Source organism: Aedes aegypti, chromosome 1 (assembly GCF_002204515.2).
Source record: "Aedes aegypti strain LVP_AGWG chromosome 1, AaegL5.0 Primary Assembly, whole genome shotgun sequence".
NCBI classification, from domain to species: Eukaryota; Metazoa; Arthropoda; class Insecta; order Diptera; family Culicidae; genus Aedes; species Aedes aegypti.
In genome coordinates this window covers 76,177,638-76,192,969 of record NC_035107.1, presented here as the reverse complement: position 1 = coordinate 76,192,969, position 15,332 = coordinate 76,177,638, and the positions used below count along the sequence as shown (strand labels likewise).

At 35.9% G+C, this 15,332-nt stretch overlaps 1 protein-coding gene across 1 annotated transcript in view; it reads left to right on the top strand.

Annotated features, from left to right (window-relative positions):
• Positions 1 to 15,332, top strand: part of LOC5574758 — a 454,311-nt gene that overhangs the window by 106,314 nt on the left and 332,665 nt on the right. The window contains exon 2 of the mRNA XM_021838542.1: positions 4,351 to 5,184. Within this exon, the coding sequence (XP_021694234.1) occupies positions 4,548 to 5,184 (637 nt within the window). The 5' untranslated portion in view covers positions 4,351 to 4,547. The remainder of the gene's footprint in view (positions 1 to 4,350; positions 5,185 to 15,332) is intronic.

Below are 15,332 nucleotides of genomic sequence, written 5' to 3'. Positions count from 1 at the left end.
GTTGAGTATACTCGATTCATAATACATTCCTCAGTTACTATTGTTTTGTATATCAAAAAAGTATTTTTTCAGTTTTGTTCGAGACATGTTAACATCAATCATTTCACAATGCTGATTATATATAGTCATCATCTGATTCAACGGACTAAATTTAGCGTAGTTCGTGCGATGATGACCTACTGTGAACAAGTAACGATTGCGTAAGTGACGAGTTGGAGTATAAAAATTCAGTTTTGAAAGTATATCAGCAGAATCAATGCGCTGTGAAACAATATCGTTAACAAAAGAAACCATAGCATAATCACGACGCACTTTCAGTGATTTCATATTGATAAGCATGCATCGTGATTCATATGATGGTAGAGGAAGTACTGACCAGCCTAAATTACGTAGTGCGTATAATAAAAACTGCTTTTGTATCGATTCTATACGTTCTTCGTGTTTTTTTGTGTAAGGTGACCAAACAATACTACAATATTCTAATATTGATCTTACATATGCAACATAAAGTATTTTCAATGTGTAAGGATCACGAAAGTGTTGGCCAAATCGTTTTATGAAATTGAGCATATTTCCTGCTCTATGAATTATTGCATTATAGTGATCTACAAATGATAGTTTTGAGTCTAAGATAACTCCTAAGTCTCTTATTTCATCACAATTTTTTACATGTTCGTTTCCTAAAACAATAGACATGTTTGGTGTGGTTCGTTTTTTGCTATAACTTATGAGGTTACATTTTTTTATATTCAATTACAATAAACTTTTGCAGCACCACGTGTAGAAAATTTGTATCTCATTCTTAAAAACATTATGATCGTCATCATTCTTTATTTCTAAAAATAGCTTCATGTCGTCAGCATATATAAGGACCCTCAGTTTGTTTAGAATATAAGAAACGTCATTAACATATAAAATAAAAAGAAGAGGGCCTAAGTGTGAGCCTTGAGGTACTCCAGATGTAACATGTATTGGATTTGATCTTTTCCCATTGAATTTTACTATTTGCTGACGGTCGTTTAAATAGGAGCTGATGATACAGTAAGCATCTTGAAACAATTCTAAGTCATAATGATTATATTAATGAATTTTCTAGAAGCCATTTTCGAAATATATCGAGTTTAATGCAAAAAATATTAATTAAATATTAAAATAGGCCATTTTCATAAGTTATTCGCGTTTCCCCATTAAACATAACACGTTTTGGAGAGTAAAGACCATATTTCTTTCCACTTAATTATTTTCTTTGATGGAAAATCAGGAATAACTAATGAAAATGGCATATTTGATTATTTAAATAATATTTTCTGCATTAAACTCGATATAATTCGAAAATGGCTACTTCTAGCGAAATTATTCATGTTATCATTATGACTTAGAATCGTTTCAAGATGCTTACTGTATCATCAGAACGTATTTTGACAAAAAATCAAAATTTTGAAAATCGACCAAAAGTTATTCTTAGAAAAACTTTTTTATTAAAAATTTCTCCATCCCAAACATCTGTTCACTATCAAGATTCTATGGCGTAAGTTTAAAAAATATTAAAAATTGGGTTTTTGTGTAATTTAAAATTTAAGTTTTATTTTAGATTTTTTTATGAAAATAAATAAAATATTTTTTCAGTATATATTTTTTTCTAATAGTCCAAACGGTTTACTACAACTTCTTCATAGATCATTTTTCTCTAAGGTCAACAGTTTCGAAAGTTAGAATTTTTCAAATAAGTTGCATGCAAAAAATTATAGGCCATTTTCAAAAGTTACGCTTGAGTCAAAATGGTCAATTTTTCTATGGAAAACACTTATTCTACCATACCAAAAACAGGTGCAAAGTTTAATCAAAATCGAAGACTATCGAGCACGATTTTGATTTTTTTCGACTCATTCTGGATGGAATTCGTCGTAAGAGTCCTTCAATAATCCTAGCAATTTTGCCAAAATTTCAGAAGTGAAATCAAAGGAATTGCTAAGACAGTTTTGAGAGGAATTTGAAAACTATTAAAAAAAAATATATCCTAGGCCAAACTCTATTGAGAATATTATAAGCAAGTTTGAACGAAATGTAATTTTGAAGAAATCCTATCAAGAGCTTATGGAGTTATTCAAAACAGTATCCCATTGAAACATTAAGATCAAATTTTAAAGAATTATTTCGAGATAAATATTACTGAAGAAAAGCTCGTAAGATTGTAACAAGAAATTAAAGTAGATGAAATTATTCCTTAAAAATTTAAATTACTTTATGGGAATTCCGGGTGTAGTTTTTAGACGAGTTTAAGAGGGAACGCATGAAGAAATTTTATCTTGTACGATTACTTTGAAAAATCTCTTTAATGTACCTAGTATGTTTCTGGAACAATTTATAAAAATATTACATGAATATTTTTGAGAAAAAAGTTTCATCAAGATTCCATAGAATAATTTTTAAAGTATTAAGAGAATTTCTTGGAGGAATTCACCTAGTTTATTTTTCGTGATCTCGACTGTGTTTTTCAATTTTATCCAATAATTGTTAGGTTGTTTAGTTACGAAGTACGATTTACTGATACTAAAAGTAAAATTATTTTATCGTACAGAGGGAAGGAGGCATTGCCATTGCATCCACTGGCTACGCCCATGCGTCGAACATTATCATCGGTTTTAATGAAAACGTAATAAAACATGACGAAGACATTTTTTTTGATATACTTAAAATAGGCTGACAAAATCGGGTCAAATAGCTGACAAAATCTGGGGCTGGTAAAATCGGGTCAGTACTGTATAAAGGTAATGTGATTGTACATTGAAGACAGTAAAAATCAAGAACCCAAGCTTCATCGGAGTGGGTTTTTTGTGCTATATCATTATCCTGATTGATCATGGAGTAGCAGCTACGAAGTTTATGTCCTATAAGTTGATCGTTTTTTTTTTAATCGAGAGCTTTCTTTGTCAATTGACCATTTTTTCCATTCGTATATAGGGTGTCCCAGAAAGTATGGGCACGACTTTGATAAAGAAAATCATAGTACTTTTCCAAACAATCAAATATTTTTACATTTTTGTATTTTTCTATTGGTCATTTCAACCAGCATCTGTGATAAATTTGTTTGATATAATAATCGTTTACATTAAAAAATTTGATTTTAGAAAATCATAAGAATGGTCAGCACAGACCCTACATTTTGTTCTTGTTAAAAAATAACTATTTAAATATGTTTTTATCCAAATCTTTCGTCGTGGTGAATTCAAGTACATTGTATCAAGGATGTTTTACATAAATTTTTGTTTGAAATTTCATTTGGCTTTGTTTAGAGAACACTTAAAAAAAATGGTAAAATTCGAAAAATCTTGTATATTTATTGCCACATAAGACAGCATCACGAAGTTATAACTCTTCAGGTATTTTTAATAGTAATAAAAATAATAAATTTCAGATTTACGAAAGATTAATCCCTATTCTTTGGAACAGGCAACATTAGTTTTCGATTTGTTCATGTTTTAGGTAAATACAAGAATTTGTTTGTTGACCATTTTCAAATCGACCATAAATGAAATCGGATTTTAGTTCCAATTCAAATTTCACTTGCTTAAGTTTAAAATTTCAATTTGAATAAGTGATAGTCCAATAGTCCGCTCCATTATCACATCGCCACTGATAAATATTTTTTTTTTAGATTTTCACTATACGCACTTTCAGACATAGAACAAATTTTGTAAAACAAAGTCGCTCAAAAATAACGCGATTTGTGCAAGACTTATAAGAGATGCTTCAAAGAAGTGTTACGTAATCAACACAACTACAATTAAATCATTCATTAAAAAATCGCAATCTACTATTGTTGCGTACAGTTATCAAATGTGTAATAAACAGATGTTTATCTTCATTAGTCTTGAAATGGCAGTATGGTGAAGTCGTGCCCATACTTTGTGGGACACCCTATATTGCGGGGCAAAAGTACGAAGATACTCTATGTCCTAGGAAGTCGCGAAAATTTCCTCTACGATAAGATTCTCGATTAGTGGGATTTGAACTCACAATCCTCTGCTTGGTCTTGCTGAATAGCTACGCGTTTACCACTTCGACTACCTGTGGTATTTTGAATAATCTGGACACAAACTAAACAAAAATATACTTCCCCAGAACTTGGTACGGATTAAAAGTGGTTGGCATCATATTCTTCTAGACATAATAGTACATAATGTTCATATCATTCAGTTTTGGGTGCCTTATGGTTTTGGCATTCTGCAATTCAAGTGAGGCAAACATTAAATTTAATTTCTAACCGATTTCCGGTTTAATTTCCTGCTATCCAATGACGAATATAATGCACTAATTCAATTTCTCCCATCTCCGATCCTTCCATTGTAGAAACTTCTCGCGGCTGTAACCGCGGAACCAGAAGAAATGTGACAAGAAACCGATTCTAATCCAATTTGAGTGCACGCGCGTTCGTGTGAGTGCTTCGTGTGTAAAAAAGCTAGAAGTAAAGCAAAAGTAGAAAAATAATCCCACTCAGCATTACTGTCCAGTGAGACGGTGAGTGGCCGTGGCCTGTCATACAAAAAATGAAGCAAACGGTGATTCTGTTCATAATCGGCTGCACAGTGCTGGGCGCTGCTGCCTTTGCCGGAGGCCAGAATGCGGCCAACGGTGGGGGTGACCCTGCCCCGGGACGATCCCCGGGACCACCCGGAGTCATGCAGCTGTCGAACGCCGACCACGGAGAACCTCTGCCGGGAGAAACGCCGACCTACATCGTGACCAAAGATGACACCGTCGATGGCGAGAGCCGTTCACCGTTGACGTCGAACGACGTTCTGGATTCACCGCCGGAAGAGGACACAGTCCGCGGGGATGATTTGGAACAGTTCGTAGGTGACGTCAGCAGTGAATCGTCCAGCAGTAGCGTACTGCTTGCTGAAGCCGGGGAAAGTGAAGCGTTGGGCATTGGAGAACAGCTCCAAAGCGAGAACCAACTCAGTGAACCCGAGGGGGGCGAGGAAAGGGCGACAGAGGAGGGCCATCCACCAGCAGGGGTGGGACCTTGCCCGAGGAATGGCGAGGATTATCTGAAGCCAGACGATAAGATTGTACGGGTTGACAAGGACAAGGATGTTGACGGCGGGACGCACCTGCAGGTTCACGTTGTTCATGACGTGTTTGACACCGCTAATGGAATTGTTCCGGGCATTGTGTATCGAGGTAAGTGGAAATCAATTTTACTTCTATGTGTTTCAGCAGCGAGTGTTGGGTTGGGTTGAGGGAAATAAAAGGGGGGAAATTGATGTTTATTTATTGATTCAGCTAAATGGACTTTTGAACTCGACGAAGGTCACGGTTGTTACGCCTCGGTCCAAATACCATGCAAGTGGCCTCAATTTTATAGACCCAAATGGAGTGCTTTGGATGACGGAGATAAAACATATAAATTTTTATCGGTCGGTTTTATCATATATATTGAACGTGAACAAAGAGTGCCCAATTGACCTGACTTCAGCTCTTTCGATGGGATAAGCGTGGAATCACCATCAGAATGAGTATAATTACTTTAGGCGATTTTCCGCTCTGTCCTCATCTGCCCTGTAAATGTTTGACTATCAGTCCGGCTGACACCGACAATGAATGTCAATGTCAGCCATTAATTTCATTAGTATGATTATTGTTATTATAGGGAGAGGAAATTGAACATCGACCCCGAAAAAGCAATGGGAATGAACCACCGGAGTGGTGAGATGGTTCATCAATTTTTGGGTCACAGCACTTGCTGATGTCAAATGATGGGAAGTTTTACAGTCTGTTGTCTGAGCGTAAAATCAGCAAAATCAAACGAAATATAGATACCACCAGTGCACCAAATTCCGCTCATTTAAGAAATGTTAAGTATTCAAATGTTTATTATAAAATAACTATTGCGACGATCAGTACTATTTTATGCCACGATGTAGCTCAAAGTATAGGTAATCAACGGCAAAATAAAAAGAATCAAAAGAAAAATCTTTCATAAAAATATATTTAATTGCATTTGTTACTTTATTCAAGTGTTCCTATTTCCGCTCACGGTTAACAAATTACATGACGAACAAATTAAAAACGGGAAGAATGTCAAAACCCTTAGGAGGTGGTCAATATAATAAAAAATGCTTGAAATAGTCTTCAACATACTTGATTCCTGACTTCTTGACCACTGATACGCCGCAAGTCCTATTCCATAACTTATATATTTATGAACACAATCCCCAAGGAAGCAGGTGCCCGGACAACTTCCATATTGTGGTCATTAGGACAAAAAACCATTCAAATAGTCTTCAGCATACTTGAATCGTCAATTCTCGAAGAAAATTGATGGGTCGCACAGGGGGGGTGGTGATGATTCTCTAGTTCATGGTCAGTAAAACTAAATCAGATATTTTTTTTGCGAAATTATTAATTTGAATACGATTTATTCGTGCTGTTTTGAATTTGATCAAGAAGTTCGGAATATGAGACAATGGACACAGGGTTTGGCATTAGAATCAAAATGTTGTTTCATATTTTTAAGTAAAGGTTTAAATAAGTGATTCCCAAAGTGGGTGAATTCGCCCCCCTGGGGGCGATTTTCAGGCTCAAGGGGGCGAAAATTTGTAAAACAGAATTTGGGGGGCGAAAAATCCAGAAAGGGGGCGAAAAGGCTAACACGGGAGAATTTGATAATAATTACTCATAACCCTATTAGGACACACATCTGAAGGTTAATCAATTCCAAACTTAACTAATTCCTGGAATATTTAACCTTGGATCGATATATCTCCAATCAAGGACATTTTAAAATTATAATAGACCACACTTGATAATTGTAAAACACATGTTATGCATTCAGGATTTTTAATAAATAGTTTTAAGAATGGTCGGTATTTGAAAATTTAACAAGGTCACAGATAACAGTCACAGATAACATTTAAAGCACAACATAAGGACTGTTCATTTTATAAAGTGGACACCTTGTGCATGCTGTATCTTTCTTATTAATCAATGAAATTTCAATCGGTTTTTTGCACATCGTTCGACTAGTATTGTACAATGTTGTGATAATAAAAATTCTCCTAAATAATTAAATTTCACACGAATATGGAACAACGATTAGATCGGTCGATTTTTTGAGGTTATCAAAATCAATGATTGTAAGAAATTTGCTGGAAAATTCGATAATTTATATTTTCTATTTTCAAAAAAGGCTTGTTCTTCGAAAGCATCATCAATCAGAAGCCTGATGGAAAAAATCAAGTTATTTTTGGAGCAACAATTTTACAGGTATAATAAAATCGATTTTCCCGTATATTTTGAAAGAATTTTTTTTTTAATTTGATGGGAATTGATATGAGTAGAATTTTTTGTGTAAAAGTACGTCCTGACGGAAGTCCTAATATAGTTTTAATATGAAAAATAACTTACGCCTTCATAGAGTTACTTAGTAAGTCCCCACGTTACATTCAAAGCACAACAGAAACACAATTGTTTTATTCTTAGAAGACCTATCAAAGTACATTGACAATCATCAAAATTGGCAACACTGCTGTAATAAAATCGATTTTATTTTCCACATATTATTTTCATAATATGTTATTCTGAGATTACCAATTGAAAAATTCGGAGAAAACTGTTTACAATTTGCTGTAGATCGATAAATATGCGTACATGATTTTAAAAGTATGAGACTTTTTAGTAAAACTACCATAAACAGTAAAATTTATACTTAAGACTGTAGTTTAATCTCACGATTTAGCTTTCGTTTATACTAATATAGTTTCTTTAGTAATCCAAACTAGTTTTGAACACGCTTTTTACTTTTCTCTTTTGCTGGGAGTGAAAGGATGATGTATCAGCAAATTTGGCCATAAATGGGTAAATCACTAAAGTTACCTAATGTCATAGAATAGTAGAATATAATTGATATTTTTAAAGCTTTACCTTTAGTAGAATAGTAAAGGATACAAACATACAATTTGTTCATAAAAATAAGGATTTTTGTTTTGCGAAAAATAATGTTAAACTTTGACGGACAGCTTTTTTTAAGAGTTTTTGGAAAAACTTTTTAGCTCTTCAACCAAAAGCATTTTCAAAGATTTTATATTTTCATAGCATTTTAGAATAATAGGTCAACGATACACAGAAAACCGATTACGATTTTATCAATAAATAAAAAAGATATAGCATAAACAAAGTGTCCACTTTATAAAATGAACAGTCCTTATTTTGGATGTACAAAGCATGTATCTGAGAATTTTCAGAGAAGTTTTTATAAATTCCCAATATGTCATATAAGTATTTCTTTTATGTGGGAACTTTCAGGTTAGGTGGCTGATATTTCTTTCATTGATATCCAGCTTTTTTACAGAAAAAAATCTACGGTAACTATTTTGAAGTTTCAGTTACACTCATTTTTATAATTTCTTTTGGTACAAGTCATTGTAGAGACATTTTTGTCTTGGTGTTATATATTGCATTCAAATATGAGTTGAAAAACATTCTGGATTTTCACATATTTGTTCAGTGTTTTTGGATTGATTGAAAAAAAAAGGTTTCCAAAAACGTCTAACATTTATTATTCACAATTTCTGAAAATTATTGCAGTTATTTTAGAAATCACAGTTAACAAATCATCCCCCAACTACGTCACAATTTGGCGCCTATATTAGATTCAAATAGTTCAAACTGGGTCGAACTTGTATCGGAACTGAATTAGTAGCCTGTAAAGTACTCAAAATATTGTTGAAATTGCAATCCAGTAGTGCATGATTCTGTGGACATGCGAGCCAAAGATATTTTTTTGACGTAAAGCACTTATTCAAATGAAATATTGAAGTGACATCAGGGGGGCGATTCCAGATAAATGTTGGCCTTAAGGGGGCGAAAGTTGAAAAAGTTTGGGAAGCACTGGTTTAAATAAACATTTTTACCTTGTGAAGAAATTAACATTTTCACAAATATCTGCTAATTTATGCCTATCACAAACATTTAGAGTCACTCTTGGCCTTAAGTGTTCGGAGTATGGGTCGTAACGGTACTTTATTGGTGAAATCTTGTCGATTGATGTGTCGCAAGCCTTGTTTCATAACCGCTCCATATATGGCCACTTCCCTAGAGGAACCAAGTGTCCAGAAGACTTCTGAAATACGGCCATAATCAGAAATGTCCTTAATGGTTTACAGTGAGCTCGTTTCAATAAATCATGAAGAATGACATGTCGAAATTAACGTTTCTAAGCATTTTGTAAGTGGACCATCATCTGGAAAAAATCATACCCCCCTGCACCCCGAAATAACTCCGGAACCATGTGGCCAATATCATATTTTTTTATCACATATGAAAACTAGAGACGTGACCGTAATCGGTGGTAAAATTTCAAAAATCTCTCAAGAGAGGGTAATGATATCTGAAGGTATTTGGTTCTCACTCAAACAAATATAACGACAAATAAACAAAAAAGAAGTTAGTCAATAAGTCAATGTCCATTTTCCTAACGTCCGGGTCGAGTAGCAACTTTTTTGGATCATATTGCTGTTTGCGTTTGACGTGCAAATCTTGTCCAAATGCGGTAACACAAACTAATCAAAGGACACCTAGCAACCGTGATTCATATCACCGCCAACCTAGCAAAGAAAAGCCATCTTTGACTTCGCCTTTTTTGTGAAAAATCTTACCGCGTTTGGTGTTCCCGCATTTGATATTTGCATTTCAAACGCACACAGCAATATATTGCCACAAGAACCATCCTTTCCGCTCGATCATTGCTAGAATGTTTGTAAGTATTATTATAGTACCGTTTTGTCTCAAATTCCGAACAGACTCATATTCCGAACACTCAGTTTTAGCGATTTTGTTGAAATGTTTCGCTGAAATATGTCATGAAATTACCAGGAAATGGCAGTCAATTGCAATTCAATTTTAACGTCTTTCTATTTTCTTCCTCGGGAATAGTGATGATTTTCTAGCTCGAGACCTGTAAAACTAGCTCAGATGAATTTATTTGCGATTTTTTTTTTCGTTTGAATATGATTTATTCGTGCTGTTTAGAATTTTAATCAAGGTGTTCGGATTATGAGGCAGAATGCACAAAGTGTTCGGCATTTGAATCAAAATGTTGTTCCATACTTTTTCGTAAAAACAATAGTAAACCAGTTGAAATGAACAACTTCTTCAGCGAACCAGCTGTAAGGTTCGCTGAAGAAGTTGTTCATTTAAACTGTTAGACTTTGTGAAAAAATTCAAATTTTCACAAATATCAGCTAATTTATGCCTGTCAGATGCATTTAAAGCCACTGATGGCCTTAAGTGTTCGGAATATGAGTCAAAACGGTATGCGTTTATAGGTACGTTTACAAATTTATTCAATAAAAGAATATTGAACAGTATCGTATCTATTGTGGGCTGGCGATCTTCAAGAATATTCATTCACTGGTTGTTGTGAATGACATGATAAACAATATACGAAACATTGACCCTGAAAAGGATCGATGTCAGCTTTGATTATGTCATCGGTAGATATCACTATTTGGATTTTATTAGTTGATTGCCGTATGTAAACGTATGCAAGATTTTCTGATTTGTCAAACCAGACGCTGGATTGGCAGCTTCTCGGATCAGCAGATCAGGAGACTTTGGATATGGGTGCCTTACGGGTTTGCTTCTTGACTGTACCGATGCTCAGCCTCTCACTAGGAGCTCCTACCAGCTCGAATTTGAAAATAGAATGAAACGGTATTCAACGTAGGAGGAATGCTCTATACCCTTAGAATAGCAGATGATGCTCCTCCTTTTTAATCCTCCGTTTTCTGATCTGGGAGATAGGGTATATGAAAGTGATGTCTTGGCAAGGGATGTACATTGTGCTGTTATTGCATCCCAACGGCACTGCAGTAGCGTCCTCGGAAACATAACTCAGATATTGTTTGATGCTGCGAGATGAAATAAAATAAAAAAGCAAGTATGTGGTAAACAAATTAGAAAATATTACACCATTAACTCTTTTGTACACATTTTTTTTCCTAAAAAGGGCCGATTGTTCTGTTAGATATGCGGCTGTCAAGATGGACATTAACAAGTTGCTGCAGATTATTAGGCAGGATGATACACCAGTTGATTTGACGGCGCACAGGTTGACAGTTCCTCGCCCAATGGATCATTAAAATAACCAAAACGGCCGCTATGGAAAGCATAGATAGCGCCACCGTAATCTTGTGTGTTTGACAGAACAGCAATGCTGTCACAATGTTAAATCCCATATACAGTGGCGCCTTTGTTTTGATGCGGTGAGCACTCGCAAAAACTACCTTCAATGATCCATTCACTTTGCGCGACGTTCGTTTCGTTGCCATGGTCAGCAGTCATTTTACCTTGCTGCATTCATCCGCTGCCGTCACCTCTCACATACAGCACGAGCGGTAGAATGAACATCAAGGAAAAACAAAAAAAAACTGTCAATTGAAAATTGTCTGACACGATAACATTTGCAAAAACATAAGTTTTGCATAGAATTCAGACAAATTGGATCATATAATGATACTATTCATGTTATGATCCGATTTGTTTTTGAATGAATTGAATTTTCTTTATTAACAAGACTTTCAGCCCTTGGCTGGTTCGTCTCTTGATTTGTTTTTGCTAGTTATGTCGAATGTGACACACATACAGTGAAAGTAGCGCTTATTACAAAAAATGACACAAACAAACAAAACCGTAACGTTTCCTAACGAAACTATCGTGGTCAGAGGCATTCAATTGACATTTTGCTTTCCGACATTCGTTTGATCGCTCGTTTGTGAATGTTCAAAGTAAGCGCTGCTGAATATCAGCGAAAACGTGTCGACTACCGTGATTGCTAAAAACATTGGTGGGATACTTCTCCGAGCGGCGAGATGATGTTCTTTACAATGCTCTAAATGAGCCTTGCGTCCTCCGCTTTCAATTTTTCAAATAGAAATGAGACGCGGTTTCCAACGCAAAATGAAAATGACTCGTTCGACTGTGTTTACAGTCCGACGGCAAAAAGAAGAATGAACGAAGCAGCAGGAATCGGTCTGCTTTTATAGTGCGAAGTGATTGGTTGCGTAAGAAAGGGAGAAGAAGAGAAAGCTCTTAAAGATGTATTTTTAATAATTTAAGTAATTTATTTTTCAATGAGAATTATAACACAAATGTTTTTAATGAGCATGAGCATGAGCATGATTGACCGCCCGCAGATGCTACTCCGTTATTGCAAGAACAGCTGTACTTACACAGGGAACCAACAGACACTACTCGGGATCAGTAGCATCCTCAATGTGTAAGTACTGGTGCTCTCATTATTATAACAAACAATAATGGCGCCGGCTGCGTCCGAAAGCAGGTCAATTTAGGGATGGGAGGGAAATGTTGACGTGTTACTTGCTTTACGGAAGCCGAGGAGTCCTCTGCACTTCCACAAGTAGACACTGGGAGTTTGGATATGGGAAAGGTTTGGGTAAAGGATTCGTTTTGGTAAACGATATATATATAATTTGAAATTAATGCGCCTAACCGGATTCGCGATATTACTCGATAAAAGCATTGAACGCCGAACAAGTGTTCGTCGCTCGCCCCACAGGAGCAAGCGACAAGATCAAAGGATGAAACACTACTAACGCGATCCGTGATACTATTCCACCGTGGTTCGCGAACGACGCGCGATATGTTTGATCCTGCCCCCGTCACTCGCCCCCGCAGGAGCAAGCAACCAGGTCGAAGGATCAAACAATACTAAAAAACACAAATGTTTTAAATCTTTGAAAAACGAACTGTCAAACAGTAGTAAATTTCATAATATTCTTATTTTTTATTATGAAACATATCATAACTAGATAATTTCTCTCGGGAACAAGTGAGTAGACCCTTGCTTCAACCTGGCCTCAACTGAATCTAACATTTCAATAACTGAGACCGCATAAATCTGAGCAACAAATCCCGACAGACAATCGAAACCTAGAACTCGATCTTATCCTGTTTCTAAACCACTAAAACACAAATTGTTATATGATTTTATGTCAACTAGTTGTGAGAAGGGTAGTTGTATAAAATGACCAAAAATTTGCTTACTTGGATTATGAACAGACTCAGATCTTAAGGCCCAAGTAAAAATGGTGCAAAAGTCAAATATGAAAAAGCAGTTTTCTCTTTTTAATTAGACAAATCGAAGAAAATAAAAACACACAGCTCTTTTATTAACCAAATAAAAAGGCTGTGTGTTTTTATTTTCATCAATTTGTTGTTTTAAAAGGAGAAAACTGCTTTTTCAGTTCTGATTTTTGTGCCATTCTCTCTTGCGCCTTAAATAGTGACCCACGGTATACACAACAAAGTAGGCTATTCCCAAGAGTAAACAACGATTTTCCATCAAAACATTTGTCGTCATTCCTATCGTCAAGCATGAGGCCTTGAGGATAGTAAAGGAGAGCAGGCCTTGCTTTCTTTTGCACTCGTACGAGTTTGCGATAGGATTGACGTCACTGCCAAATGTCATTTTTCGGAGTATAATACCTTGCTTCTTTTTACCGTGTAGTGACCAATAATCTGCCTTAAATTTCCTTCCAGGCTGAAACTTTTAGTCCAATGAAATTTCGACGTCTAAAGTATTGGAAAACTTCCGTCTCAAAATAACGCCAAACATTCAATGTTGAAGTACGGAAAAGGTCCCACGTCAGCAAACGCCACGCACCGGTGATGTCAGGGTGCTTGCCTCCCCGTCCCCGCAGCTGTTTACCTACCTTCCGTACACCGGCGCTTTCTATTTATGCTCGTTTGTCGAGTCTACCGAACCACCCCAGACATCAATAATGAAAGATGTAACTTTCCTGAGTACCAGTTTATCCTCTCCGGGGCTTTTTGTTTCCCTTTTCATCCTTTTAGCGCTTAGGGCAACCAAGTTGTATAATCTTGGTCACATTTTCAAGAGGTTGGGTTACATTCCAAGATCGATTAGATTTATTTCTCTTACATTTTTTATCACTTTTCATATCTCTAAAAATTTTGCAATTTTGATCACCCTAGAATCAAGTGGACCCGACCTTGCTTTAATCAGCAGAACGAAACTAAAAGCGAACCCGGCCGGCTGTATTATCCACCTAGACAAAGGAGAAAATCGCGTTTGGCTGAAATATTGGCCCGGAGTTATCTTCTCGGGAAGTAAAAAGCGCCGAATCGATGAAACGATGAAGACGGCGGGCGGTTGTTACAGCACACATATAAAAATATGTATGGGTATAATATGCTCGCATGAATATTTCATACAAAATCTTCGCATGAATAGACTTGTTTTTCCGAGTCATATCTATTTATTATCTTTCACCCTATATTGCGAATTTATGCCCGGCGGCTGCTAGGTGTTGACAAGTATCAGCAGATTGGCGTATACTTTGTTTTAGGGCTTCAGGCTTTTTTTTGCAGTTGCTTGTTCACTAGACCGTTTCGAATAAATTAAGATGTTTATGTGACAAATTGCGTCGAAAACGATATTTCGATGAAATATAATGAAATCATTGAATCACAATCGATGGCTTTAGGATTGGTAAATCATAAGCAGTATGAGTTGGAAGTCATTCACGAGGATTATAATAGTGGTGTGGATTTCGTCTTGGAGAAATCATTACAAACATCTTGAAATGTGTTTATAAAAGTTTTAAGTTGATTGTTTTCTTGACACTGTTTTTAAGGTGTTCGTCAACAGCGGAGAAGAGTCGGTACATACAGTACCAGGTGTCGAAACCAACTTTTCAAAACGCTACAATTTCGTGGTCTTTCAAGATGCAATGGTTCCAGAATTCTTACGCTCCATCCAATTAATTTTTTATTATCATACAAAACATCTTATCATGGGGGGGGGAGGGGGGTTTCGAAAAACCTTGAAAATTGGCTGACGTAATTAATGGATCGCCCCTTTTCGTAGGCAATCTATACTAGACGTTTCTACTTTTGTTCTCCCGTTCCGTCAGACGTTCGCTCGTTCTGTTTTCGGCGGGGTTGCCAGAGTCGCAACAGCATCTTTGAAAAAAAAAAGTTGAATAATGTGGCCCTCATTTTTTTGACTCAAACTTTTTTGGTTGGTGAAATTTATGGCTAGAATATTGCAGGAAGGAAATTTGTGGCTTGAAGAACTTCAGAAGTGTTATTTTGAATAACTTTGTCGAAGACACATTTGATCTAACTTTTCATTTGAGCTAGGTAAATTGATTCTTAAAGTTTTAACTTAGGGTGGACCCAAAAAATCAGTTATTTTGGTCTAACATTTTTGTTTTCTGATCTACGTGAATGTGGTTTTCAGAAGAGTTTCAGAGGAAGTAATGAAACTCATTTTTGCTGACCAT